Source organism: Artemia franciscana, chromosome 8 (genome assembly GCF_032884065.1).
Source record: "Artemia franciscana chromosome 8, ASM3288406v1, whole genome shotgun sequence".
NCBI lineage: Eukaryota > Metazoa > Arthropoda > Branchiopoda > Anostraca > Artemiidae > Artemia > Artemia franciscana.
The window spans coordinates 36073660-36087802 of NC_088870.1; the positions used below are offsets into that span (position 1 = coordinate 36073660).

At 36.7% G+C, this 14143-nt stretch overlaps 1 protein-coding gene across 2 annotated transcripts in view; it reads right to left on the reverse strand.

The window, feature by feature from the left end:
• LOC136030360 (uncharacterized) overlaps positions 1 to 14143 on the reverse strand; it is a 74034-nt gene that overhangs the window by 42167 nt on the left and 17724 nt on the right. Inside the window, exon 2 of one of the 2 annotated variants that reach the window (XM_065709282.1) lies at positions 3746 to 11799. The exons of the other annotated variant lie outside the window; for it this stretch is intronic. Coding sequence (XP_065565354.1) covers positions 8401 to 9240 — 840 coding nt within the window. The 5' untranslated portion in view covers positions 9241 to 11799 and the 3' untranslated portion in view covers positions 3746 to 8400. The remainder of the gene's footprint in view (positions 1 to 3745; positions 11800 to 14143) is intronic. 2 annotated transcript variants of the gene reach the window in all.

Genomic DNA, 14143 nt, shown 5'->3' on the forward strand with positions numbered 1-14143 from the left:
AAGCATGTGAAAAAATTTGAGATTCTCATTTTGTTTGAAATAGTCCAACGATTAGGTAACAAAAACTTCGGGTCATCATAACCCCCCGTGCCGAGGAGAAGGGTTCTAACTTATGCCCCGGGGTATATGAGATTTTTATGGAAGAGATCGTCGTATAAGCTTCAAATGGGATTCAAATGATTAGAAATTGAAATTTGGGATTCCTTTTTTAAGAGTCAAAAGGGATCCAATGGCAACTTGCACAATCCCCCCCCTACCGTCTTTTATCTGAATGCGTCAGATCAAATTTTGTCTATAGTCTTTTTGTTTAAAATAAACCAAAGATCATATAACAAAACTTGAGGGATAACATAGCTCCCTCTCCCAAAAAAAAGCAAGGGGCAAAGGTTGTAATTTATGCCCAAGGGTCATATAAGGCTCTTATGAAAGAGGTAATTGTGTAAACTTTGGAGGTGGCTCATTCGATTGAAACTCGGAATTTCTAGTGCCCTGTCAAAAGTGATGGGAGGGCAACTAGCCCCCTAGCCAAGGCCATTTTTTCTCAATTGCTTCTGATCATAGTTTGAGATAGCTATTTTGTTAAAAATATTTTAAAGGTCAAATAACAAAAGCTCTGGAATCGATACAATTCAAAGAGCCCGGGGGGCAAGTGTTGTAAGTCGTACCGTGGGGACATATGAGGTTTTATTTAACGCATGGTCATATAGACTTCAGAGATGGCTCATTTGATTGATTAAACAAAAAGTTTTTATTAACAGCAAGTAAGAAGCGACATTGAAACTTAAAACGAACAGAAATGATTTCGTATATGAAAGGGGTTGCCCCCTCCTCAACGCCTGGGTCTTCACGCTACATTTATCCTTAAGAATCACCCCTGAATCACAAAGGCCGTAGAATAAATAGTTGAAATAACTAATAATGCTTTAGCGTAAAGAGTAAGGTATTGTGGAGGAACCCCCTTATATGCGTAATATACGTGGAACCCCCTTATATACGTAATATTTTATGTTCGTTTTAAGTTTTAATGCTGCTCATTATTTCCAGTTGAAAAAAATTATTTATTTTCTTATTGTTTTTTTTTTTAATAATGCTAGAAAATCCTGCGCCCCCTTCATGGAAATTCTCTTCCCTCATGATAAATTCCTCCATGGAAAGATCCTCCCACTTAACCCCCGACCCATCCCCACCCCAACGCGAAAAAGTCCCCCCTAAAACGTCTGTACACTTCATAATAACCATTACTATATGTAAACAATTGTCAAAGTTTGTAACTTGTAGCCCTTCCCCCGAGAAATGTGGGGCATTAAGTTGTCCCCAAAGACATAGTTATTAGGTTTTTCGACTACGCTGACACAGAGTGGCTATCTCAAAATTTTGATCTGGTGACTATGGTGGAAAATGTGCGTGGGAGGGGGTCTAGATGTCTTCCAATTATTTTGTTCGCTTAAAAACGGTACTATAACTTTTAATTACTGTTAGAATGAGCTCTCTCGCGACATTTTAGGACCACTGGGTCGATACGATCACTTCTGAGGAGAAAAAAAACGAACAAATAAACACGCATCCGTTATTTGTCCTCCGGCAAAAAATACGAAATTCCATATTTTTGTAGATAAGAGCTTGAAACTTCTATTGTATGGTTTTCTGATACGCTGAATCTGATGGTGTGATTTTTTAGGGGGTATTTTCCCCTATTTTCTAAAATAAGGCAAATTTTCTCAGGCTTGTCACTTTTGATTGATACAACTAAACTTGATGAAACTTAATATTTAAAATCAGCATTAAAATCCGATTCTTTTGATGTAACTATTGGTATCAAAATTACGTTTTTAGGGTTTCGGTTTCTATTGAGCCGGGTCGCTACTTACTAGAGTTCGTTACCACGAACTGTTTAAAAACTGAAAGTTCTAATTACCTTTTTAAGTGTCATCAAAAGTGATCAGATGGCATATATCCCCCCCCACTCACACAGACGACTTCCCCCCTTACTTTTCCCTAAATGTATCCGATCCAAACTTGGAGATAGCCATTTTGTTTGAAACAGTCCAACGATCGTACGACAAAAGCTTTGAGGTTAATTTAGCCCCCCCCCCCCCCAAAGCTCAGGGAAGGGTTTTAACTTATTCCCCGGGGTCACACACGGTTTTTATGGAAGACGTGTTCGTATAAACTTTTTAGGGAACTCAAATGATTAGAAATAGAAAGTTGTACTTCGCTTTTTTCAGTCAAAAGCAATCTTAGGGCAACTAGTCTTCTCTCACCAAGCCTAAGACCATAAGGCTCCAATGTCGTTGTTTTTTTTCCAGAGCCACTCCTTATAGAAAGGATGGTCGCATAAACTTTCAAGGTGGCTCATTCTATTGAAAATCAGAAGTTGCAGTGTCCTTTTTATGAGTCAAAAGTGATCAAAGGACATTTACCCCCCCCCCCCACACACACCCTTTTTTCCCCAAATGCACCCGATCCAAGTTTTGGGATAGCCATTTTGTTTGAAATATTCTGACAGTCAGATGACAAAAACTTCGGGGTCAACATAACTCCCATAGAACCCTGGGGAAGGGTTGTAACTTATGCCCTATTTAATTTGTATTATACAAGACTGTTGAAAACATATATAGTTTTTACTAAGCTTCAATGACGCCGTAGGTTTTAGACTTAAAGGGAGAGGAGGCACAACCCAAACTGTTGTTTATAGTGATTTCTGTTCGTTTCAAGCTTGCATATTTGTATTTTCAATTTAAGTTTTACTCGTTTCAAGATTTCTTTGTTCATGAATAGTACTATCTATTGTATATTGATTTGTTATGATTATTTATTTTTAATTTCTGTTCGTTTCGGGTTTTATTTATACTTCAATAGCAAAATACTTGTGTTCGTTTCAAGCTTGATTTGTATATTATTATTCATTTGTATTAGTACATATTGTATGTTTTTTGCTACGATTGTTTCTTTAATCTCTGGTCGTTTTGAGTTCGAGATGTTGCAGATTTCTATTTCCTCTGACTTTAAGTTTGATATGATCTTTACTTTTCTTTAAAAAACTTCTTTTTCGGAAAGTTTTTTAGTTAATATAATGAATTATCAACGAGTTGTTGATGAAAGAAAGCAGATTTTGAAAATAACTGAATTGTTATCCAAGTATTATCAAATGTTAAAGTTTATCAAACGTTATTTTAAAAACAGTTAAAGCCAATGTAATTGACAAAAACAAAAAATTTTTAAAGTTCTTTTCTAATATGTAAAGAGTGTCTCTAGCATATATTCTATTACACCTCAAACGAAAGTCTGGCCTGTAGTCACTAGGACTACTAGGGGAGTTGATTTAACGGGGAAGTAGCATGGTGGTGTCTGTATTGTTCTTATTTGTCCCGCACACAGTTTGTTAAATTTTCATCATTTGTAATCAGACGTTAAGGCTAATATAAATTTACAGACTTTAAGATAACAACAGGAGTTGTGTTTTTAAAAGACGATGAAATTTTCGACATTCCTCTTCAAGGCAAATACTTTATAAACACCCCTTCCGTGACAGTCTGGAGGCTGATTTTCCTGCCTGGCTTTTGGGGAGTAGTAAAGTACCTCTACCCTTCCCGAATTCAAAATTTGAGGTCTATTTGAGCCCCTCACTGAATATTCAACAAAAGTTGCATATCCTTCTTAAGCCCAACCCTCGGCTAAAGTGCGATAAGATAGTATTTGTTGGCTTAAAAACATGTTCATTCACCAAAGTAGCGAATATGTGTACCGTTAACATGAATTGTGAAGATCCTTGACTCTTTTTAACCTAACATTTCTCTTTTTAGGAGAGAGTTATAAATACTCTAGAGTCTCACCAGCTGCTGGTAGTCGATGAAGTATCGAGTGTTGAAGAAAACTGTTCTATGTTTTTGAAAACCATCCCGATTACATTTCGCACCAGTTCTTATACAAGTGGTAAATCAGTCGCTGATGCATAAGCGGAACTTTGTGAATTATTGGATTTTACTGTCGAAAATGACCCAAACCTCAGGATTTGGTCGCGTCTTCAACTACCTAGAAAGACTGAAAGATCAAGTTGGAAACTTATTGGTTTGTCGTTTGGTAGTTTTGTGAATGAGCAGACTTTTGAAGAAGCGGTTATTCTTCAGTATCCTGAGCTTGAAATGATGTTGTGCATAGATAATAATCGAACCTTGGAAATCAAGATCGATGGAAGCGGATATAACTGAAAAATCATAATCAGCTTATCAGGTATTCTGGACTTTGCGTTGCTAGATTCGACTAAAAAAGGCATTAGTAAGCTGTATCTACCATATACACAAGTACCAGCTTTGATGTCGAATGGCAAAAAATTGAGCATTTGAATTTAGATTTCAGATCCGGATTGGAACCACGTGATAAAAAGACTCTCCGTGCTTTTGTGGATAACGTAGTTTTAGCCCTTTCGTTAGAAGAGAACAATTCTAAAAAAGATAGGAGTTGCTCACTAAGAGCCATTTTGAATAATCCTAACAACTTTCCATTTAGAGTGTACGATTCTTGTGTTAGAGTAGTGTCTTGTGACCATGACGATGCGTACGACTATGACAATAATCTAGAAGATCAAGATTATTTATGGGATTTATTTTTGACAGCCTCTGCAAAGACCAAAGATGTTTTTTTCGCTTGCTTGGAATTTTTCTGTCATCATTAGTCAAAAAACTGCTGCTCTTTCAAAAACAGCTCTGAGAAAAATATTGGTAAGTTTGGCTAGTAAAAACTATTCAGAAGAAACTCAAATGGCATTGAATTTTCATCTGTTCACTGAAATGCATTTATGTTATTGGTTTGACTACGATTCCATACTAAAAACAAGCGGTGATATTGTTTTAGATAGTAGCATAAGAGACATTCTGAACGCCAATAATTTTCTCGTTGGCAGTGTTGCTGTAACTCCAACAAGAGCAGTGTATTATCCAGTGATGCCTGTTAAGATGAATAGACTGTTTAGAAAATTTTCCGATTACGAATTTGTTATTGTTAACTTTCGTGATGAAAATCTAAGGAAGCTTCAAGGTGAAAAATCATTTGACTTCGTGAACATTGTGTTAAATAATGGACTTGAACTAAATGGAAAAGTATATTATTTTTTTTGTGCTAGTGCCAGTGAGCAAAGAAGTCACAGGGCTCTATTTATAGATTGCAACAGCATAGAAGAAGCTACTAAATTGAGGAGTCAGATAATTCTGAACCAACATGAGTTTGATTCCGTTCCCCAGTATTTATCTAGACTTAGCCTTTTTTGCTCTGCAGATACTCCCACCTTTGATATACTTCCTGAAAAATGGGCTTTTGTTGAAGATGTATATGCAGAAAACGGTGATTGTCTTACAGAGGGTGCTGGATTGATCGGATTTTCTCTCGCGTGCCGAATCGCTGATCTACTTCAATGTAGTGACATTCCCTCTGCATATCAGATTCGAATTAGTGGCGTGAAAGGTGTTCTTTTAGCTGTGGATGATGCGTTTTTTAACAAAGTGGCAGGAACCGATAAGGATATTTTGGAGAGAAAATCTATGAAAAGATTTGAAAGTGATGATTATAACTTAGGTGTCGTTTCTTATTCCAGATTCCTTCCAGCTACACTCAATCGTGAAATTATAACTCTTCTGGAATCGATTCATTCTGATGTTGTTGAGGAATTGCATGTTTTGCATGAGAGAGTACTTTCTAGAAATATTGAAATGCTAATAGATCCAAGATTAGCTGCTAGAAAACTAGAAACGCTGCAAATTTCCTGGAAGGTTAAACAAGTTCAGCAATATTTTGATCTGCTCAATGAACCATTTTGGCTGCGGGTTTTGAAAAAGCTTTTTGAAGTTAACTGACATTGTCAAAAAGACCAAGATACCCTTAAAGGATGCAGCTCTGGTCCTTGGCGTTTCTGATCCATTTCACATCCTTGGCCAAGAAGAAGTTTTTCTTCAAATTCAAAGAGATGAGGATGAAAATTCAAGTGTTGTAGATGGATTGGTAAGTCTTGTTGTTATTCCAACTCTTTGTATAGCTGGTGTCCAATTTTGTTTATGCGCATTACATCATCAAAACGTCACACAACCTAATGTGACCTTCTAATAACGTCCCAATTTTTAAGAGGACTGGATTCTGCGATCCTGATTCATGGCCTCTAATACGATAATAATACGGACAATGCGACCAGAAGCTCATTTTTACCCTTTTAAGGCCTTTGTGTGGTATCATGATCTTGTCACCTAATTTGTTGCCTCTTTTTATGGCCCTTTATATTTACCAAGTGACAAATAGCGATCTCAAATTCTGTCGGTCCTGGTTTTGCTAGTTTAGGCATTTCCAGGTAAGCTAGGACGATGAAATTTAGCAGGGGTATCAGGAACCAGAGCATATTAAATTAGAAATAGTTGTTTCCCCGATTTGACCATCTGAGGGGGAGTGGGGGGACGATTAATTCGGAAAAACTAGAAAAAATCAGGCATTTTTATGGGTGATTGGATCTTATTGAAATTTGATATTTAGAAGGATATCGTGTCTCAGAGTTCGTGCAACCACATAACACTAAGTAAATCAATGGAGTTACCCTTTCTAACAATCGTGGAATAAAAACTTTTGTTCTAAAAAAAATTCAAAAACAACTTTGAGTTGCGGTCAAGACGTATTTCCTTCATAAATGGTAGGAAGGGCAAGCATTTGACAAGTGCCGAGCATAAGTTTCATTCCCGAACATGAACAAGTTTCTTCTTTTTTTTTACAAAATTGACATGGCCATTTTTATTTTACAAAGCGTGGCACGGCATCAGAAATAGCTTCACATAATTCTAAGGAAGAGATAAAAACATGGCAAGCAAACTTCCGAAGGCCAGAACTATTTTTTGCAATAACAACTTCTCTAAGTTTTTATCATTAAAATGCAAAGTTAACTTGCACAATGGATTTGACAGTAATGTGTTTCTTCCCTGGTATGTAGTTCCTGAAGATACAGTCGCCCAGCAGTTTTCCTTTACAAAAGATACACTTGATTTAAAATGTAAAAGTTGCCTAGGCGAGTCGTAATTTTAAGGGAGTCAACTAGACAACGATTGGAGGCAGGAAACGAGGCGAGTTGACATAGTAGGTGAGAAACGAAGTTTTCTAAGGCTACTTGCTTCCAATCAGCTAAGAACGTATCACAAGTAAGTTTAAGTGTAGATCTGGCATTAAGAGAATGAGTTAGCTCAAACGGACCATTAGAATTTACAACTTTATTTGCAAGCTTGAGGGGTCTGCATTACGAACGATGAATATATCCGAGTTTTTCATATGGTACTTGTTCCGTTTCACTCGATTAAAATGACAGTTATTCCTCATGGTATGATTTAGATTTTGTATTTCTTCATATACCCTAAATATTTCTGAACGCGTTCCGAGGGCATTCAGTGTCAGCTGAACTTGGCTATCAGTCTTATGTAGAATCACTTCTGCACCTGTTTGGTCTTTAAGCCATTTGGAATGAAATGATAAAGAATCATGCAAAACCCTGCTTAGACTGAACGGCAGTTTGATGCAGGATCGGATCATAATGCTTGATTGACTTCCAAGTGTTTTAATCAGAAATGAGCAGCTTCTTGAAGAAATTAGTCTGTAGTATGCGTGAAGATTTATCCAGGCAACTTGTTTCATTATATCTGCATTAATTGTATTACTTGGAATCTCTTGGTCCTTCCAAATAATTGTGAAAGATTCGCTGATCTTCGAAAGTTTCTTGAAGAAACCTACAACATACTGTCCAATGATTCCATAATCCGTGGAAGTCATGTGGCTGATGGAGTCCACAAGATCACTGTGCAACTCTATTAAAGGTATTTCCGTTTGTTTCTTTGGAAAACCGATTTGAAGCAAAGAGATAACTAACCCATAAAAATCTCCTGTAGCCATTAGAGCGAAATACGCTTGAATTCGATTGTCTTTCAAGATACCAGTGATTTTTGCCCACTTAGTGAGGAACCAAAATACTGGCAGTATGTTCGGTTGCTCAATAAAGATAGATTGAATTAAGGAAGTTTTCAGCAAGCCAACTGAGTTAACTGATATGTCCACGTTCACAATTCCTTCATTGTCTAATACTGAACATTTGATGTGTGGTACCTGAGAATTCGTAAGGTCTACAACTGATTCAGCTTCATTACTTAAGGATGGCATGGCATAACAATTGTACGAAGATAGTGCGATGGCAAGAATTGCTTATCATTTGAATCATTCACAATCAATGACAAATCTACATCAGAGTAAAAATTACACGTAAATATAGTCACTGACCCAAATGGTCTAATTTCAATTTGCTCTTTATAAACTTTTGTGGCGTAATCACGAATCACAGCTGTGAGTCGGTTTCCAATAAGGATTCTTCGAGCAATAGTAGCGCTTAAAATGTCAGCAGTTTCCAAGAAAGTTTTTTACTTGCTCACCAATTTCCAAGAAAACCGCGTTTTCACGAACACGCTGAACATCAGAATCCTTTGACAGTTTAATTTCACACAAAATGTCTGAGACTATCCAGGCAACACTACGAAAAGTTACAGAATCAGGCACAGATTGATTGTACGCAACGTAGTACCAAGCGGACGCTTTCGCTTTTTGGTCACTTTTATCAAAATCTTGGAAAAACTTGGAAGTCATAAGCTTTTTGAGCTTAAGGAACGAATCCTCAATTAAATTAGATGAGTTCTGTGGGTGTGAAATCGTAAATTTCGAACATGACGAACGTCCAAGAATAATTTCGCATTCGTCTTGAAGTCCATATTGATACATTATCTGTTTCATATACATGGAATAAATTAGATAATCTCTTTTAGCTGCTGGAATAAACTTCTCATCGCCACTAACAATCAGCTCTGGGTCAGCAAAAATTCGGTTTGAAAGCAAGACTTCACTACCTAAAGATGAGGCATTACGATACAGCTTTCCAAGAACTTTCCTTGAAGCATATGATAGTCTTTTGTTCTTTTCCATAAAGTCAGGATAACCAGAAGCTGCCACTATAGCAAAAGCATCTTTTGGTACATTTGGTGGTATGCCTGTTTTTGGAAAATCAACAGCGACAGCTTGTGATTCAGCAAGTTTCATTGCAAGTGGATCACAAGCTCCTTTTTCCATACGGTCACATAATGCAACATGTAGATGAGCAACTTGTCCAAGTGCATCACTACTTAGAGATTCTGCATAAAAGTTAGAAAGAGCCTCATGTTTGCAAGGGTTAGGGTGTTTTGGCATACCGTGCTTCAGTCCTGAATAATCAAGAGGAGGGAAAAGAGATAATTGAGGTGGAACCAACTTGGGATTCCACACCACCGAAAAGAGGTCTCCGTCCAAGTCTCCGCCACTGCAAGCTGTCGAAAGAGAGTACTTGCAACTAGAACTAGCAGGAAATATTAACACATTTTTGTAGTTTCTAAACTCGGGCTTGTCAATGGCCCTAATACTACGCACATCACCAGGATGAAGACATGGGTTGCGATATATTATCACCTAAAAGAAAAAACAAATGCATTAGGAATGCATGTCTAAACATAAAATAACGATGAAAAAGTAAAAAAAAGTGAAAAAAAAAACAATTTTCATTTTCTTAAACATAAAAGAGAACCGATGTCTTTCTTACCCAATTCTAAAACTTCGAACAATTCTAAAACATTATTTTCTCTACTTGCAAAGCCATAAAAATGCGTTATCGACCCCCCAAAAGTTTAAACACGAAGAGAGATCTAGGTAAGCGAAAAAATAATATTCACGCTACATATCCGCCACTACACTGAGCAATACATATTCAGAGATAGCTAGAGTACAGCAAATTATTAAAGTTAGTGGGTTTCTAGATTGTAAACATTGCAATGAAAAGTACTAACTATTCTTTAAAAAATTAATTTTTTTGTGTTACGGCCCCTGGCCCTAAAGATCAGATAAATACCCTTTTTGTAAACTTACTTTCTTTCTTCTCTAATTTTGATATGTCAACACCAGTTCTACCTATTATTAAATATCTTTTTGTCCTGATATTATTTTTCTCTAGGTTAACTGAATATGACACATGTTGAAAGATTTTGTAAATTAGCTAGACTCTGAAAAATGTAGGCAACGGGGGACTCATACAGGAAACAAAATACAGGAGACACATACATACTCATACAGGAAACACTAATTCGAATCTGATATGCAGAGGGAATGTCACTACATTGAAGTAGATCAGCGATTCGGCACGCGAGAGAAAATCTGATCAATCCAGCAGCCCTCTGTAAGACAATCACCGTTTTCTGCATATACATCTTCAACAAAAGCCCATTTTTCAGGAAGTATATCAAAGGTGGGAGTATCTGCAGAGCAAAAAAGGCTAAGTCTAGATAAATACTGGGGAACGGAATCAAACTCATGTTGGTTCAGAATTATCTGAATCCTCAATTTAGTAGCTTCTTCTATGCTGTTGTAATCCATAAATAGAGCCCTGTGACTTCTTTGCTCACAGGCACTAGCACAAAAAAAATAATATAGTTTTCCATTTAGTTCAAGTCCATTATTTAACACAATGCTCACGAAGTCAAATGATTTTTCACCTTGAAGCTTCCTTAGATTTTCATCACGAAGGTTAACAATAACAAATTCGTAATCGGAAAATTTTCTAAACAGTCTATTCATCTTAACAGGCATCACTGGATAATACACTACTCTTGTTGGAGTTACAGCAACACTGCCAACGAGAAAATTATTGGCGTTCAGAATGTCTCTTATGCTACTATCTAAAACAATATCACCGCTTGTTTTTAGAATGGAATCGTAGTCAAACCAATAACATAAATGCATTTCAGTGAACAGATGAAAATTCAATGCCATTAGAGTTTCTTCTGAATAGTTTTTACTAGCCAAACTTACCAATATTTTTCTCAGAGCTGTTTTTGAAAGAGCAACAGTTTTTTGACTTATGATGACAGAAAAATTCCAAGCAAGCGAAAAAACATCTTTGGTCTTTGCAGAGGCTGTAAAAAAAAATCCCATAAATAATCTTGATCTTCTAGATTATTGTCATAGTCGTACGCATCATCATGGTCACAAGACACTACTCTAACACAAGAATCGTACACTCTAAATGGAAAGTTGTTAGGATTATTCAAAATGGCTCTTAGTGAGCAACTCCTATCTTTTTTAGAATTGTTCTCTTCTAACGAAAGGGCTAAAACTGCGTTATCCACAAAAGCACGGAGAGTCTTTTCATCACGTGGTTCCAATCCAGATCTGAAATCTAAATTCAAATACTCAATTTTTTTGCCATTCGACATCAAAGCTGGTACTTGTGTATATGGTAGATACAGCTTACTAATGCCTTTTTTAGTCGAATCTAGCAACGCAAAGTCGAGAATACCTGATAAGCTGATTATGATTTTTCGGTTATATCCGCTTCCATCGATCTTGATTTCCAAGGTTCGATTATTATCTATTCACATCATCATTTCAAGCTCAGGATACTGAAGAATAACCGCTTCTTCAAAAGTCTGCTCATTCACAAAACTACCCAACGACAAACCAATAAGTTTCCAACTTGATCTTTCAGTCTTTCTAGGTAGTTGAAGACGCGACCAAATCCTGAGGTTTGGGTCATTTTCGACAGTAAAATCCCATAATTCACAAAGTTCCGCATATGCATCAGCGACTGATTTACCACTTGTATAAGAACTTGTGCGAAATGTAATCGGGATGGTTTTCAAAAACATAGAACAGTTTTCTTCAACACTCGATACTTCATCGACTACCAGCAATTGGTGAGACTAGAGTGTTTATAACTCTCTCCTAAAAAGAGAAATGTTAGGTTAAAAAGAGTCAAGGATCTTCACAATTCATGTTAACGATACACATATTCGCTACTTTGGCGAATGAACATGTTTTTAAGCCAACAAATACTGTCTTATCGCACTTTAGCCGAGGGTTGGGCTTAAGAAGGATATGCAACTTTTGTTGAATATTCAGTGAGGGGCTCAAATAGACCTCAAATTTTGAATTCGGGAGGGGTAGAGGTACTTTACTACTCCCCAAAAGCCAAGCAGGAAAATCAGCCTCCAGACTGTCACGGAAGGGGTGTTTATAAAGTATTTGCCTTGGAGAGGAATGTCGAAAATTTCATCGTCTTTTAAAACACAACTCCTGTTGTTATCTTAAAGTCTGTAAATTTATATTAGCCTTAACGTCTGATTACAAATGATGAAAATTTTACAAACTGTGTGCGGGACAAATAAGAACAATACAGACACCACCATGCTACTTCCCCGTTAAATCAACTCCCCTAGTAGTCCTAGTCAGGGCTTCCACTCTCGAATCTCAAAATTCGAGGACAAGTTTAAAAAATTCGGGGAGTTTTCGGGGACAAGTCTTCAAGATTCGGGGAATTTTCGGGGGCAAGTTCAAAATGGAATTTTATTACCAAATTTGGGAGCCAAAATTGGTTACAGCTTCTTTTTCAGGCTCAAGTAGGGCTTGGATCCGCGTACTAAATCAAGTTTTTAGCAGAGTAGGTTCTAGAGCTAGAGTACAGGATTGGACCCCATAGCTAAAAACGATTTTTGTTGGCACTGCAGACGAAACCTCAGAACTATTTTTAAATAAATTAAAAAAAATAGGCTGAATGACACTCTGGAACTTTGTTGCTTTAGGTTCTATATTACCTTTGCTGCTTTATTCCCATAGCCCGAAAACGAGATTTTTATGTCATTTATTTTCAGAAAGACGACGAAAATAAAGTAGCCTGTAGAAAGGTCCCATACAAAGCAAAAACATGTGCAATGATTTCTCGAAATAAATGAATATTCTTCGGCAAGCAAACATGAACTTACACCAGAAATTTAATTTTAAAAAATCACCTGAAAGCAAGGAACATAATTAAAAATTAAAACGAATAGAAACGATAACATAGTAAGAGGACTGTTCCCTTCTAAACGCCAAACTATTCATGCTGAAATTTTTTAGTACTTAAGCTTCTCATTTTCCAATTGTTTTGGAAGTTGTTCTTACAGAATCGGGACTAAATATGAACTTAAGTATAAAGAAAAAGGGGGCTATCCCCTTCAAATATATAATATTTTTTGTTCATTTTAATGTTGCTCCTTGGGCGTACTTTAATTACGGAAAGAATCTTATTTTATTTCCAACAGTTTTTTTAAAATGCCAGGAAATCCAGCTCCATCTCCACAGAAAAATTATTCCTCATCCCGGAAAAATCGTCTAGACAATTCAATACCGTTAAAAATTTATCCCGGACAAATACCATAAAGGTCTGCACGCGTAAGATTCGGTTTACAAAGATAAACTTACAATAAATAAAAAGAATTTTGTTTAGGAATCCTGGCAAATCCGTTTTTTCTACAGGTTTTATTTTCTTGACTGGTGTTTCAAAAGCCTTTTCGGTCCGGCGGTTCTACCTAGCTTCAAACACTTAGGCCTGCTTAAATCCTAGAGTGGAAATCAGCTTTTTCAATTTCTTCTGCACCAAAAAGGCAGTATTTTGGGATGGGAAAGCAAAAAGAATTTTTCGAATGATCCAACATGTATTTGCAACAAACCTTGTTTGTACTAGACTGTGCAGGAAAAAATAAAGTTTCAATTATATAAAAAAAAAAAAAATATGTAATTGAAAATTGCCACAAAGAGGCTCAATATCAGCTAAACCAAGCACACTACCTACGACCTAGGGAGCCACAAAACCAGAAATAAGCGTAGCTGCTTCTTCAGCAGTTGTAGAAGCCTTAACATTTGACAGAAGCTTTGCCATTTCACGGTCATGGACAAGAGAAGAGGAACTGAGAATGAGTCTCTTCATTCCCACTTAGGTCTGAAGACTACACGCAACCGATATTGTCGCCAAACAGTTTGTTTATCTGTTTTCAAATCTTTGAGGGCACTGAACAAGCGTTCTGCTGTAGCGTTAGAAAATGGCAGTGTACACGTGTAATTATTATTATTAATTTATTACCCGTCAAAAACGGAAAAGACGGAGTATATAAAAGAAAAAGAAAGAAAAGCACAAAAATTTAAATAGACTTCCACTACACATATTATAAAATAGCACTAGTCCAGGGTGATTGGCTCTTAAAACATTGGTACTGAATTTTGAGATTCTTCTCTCTATGGCCATGGAAGGGTT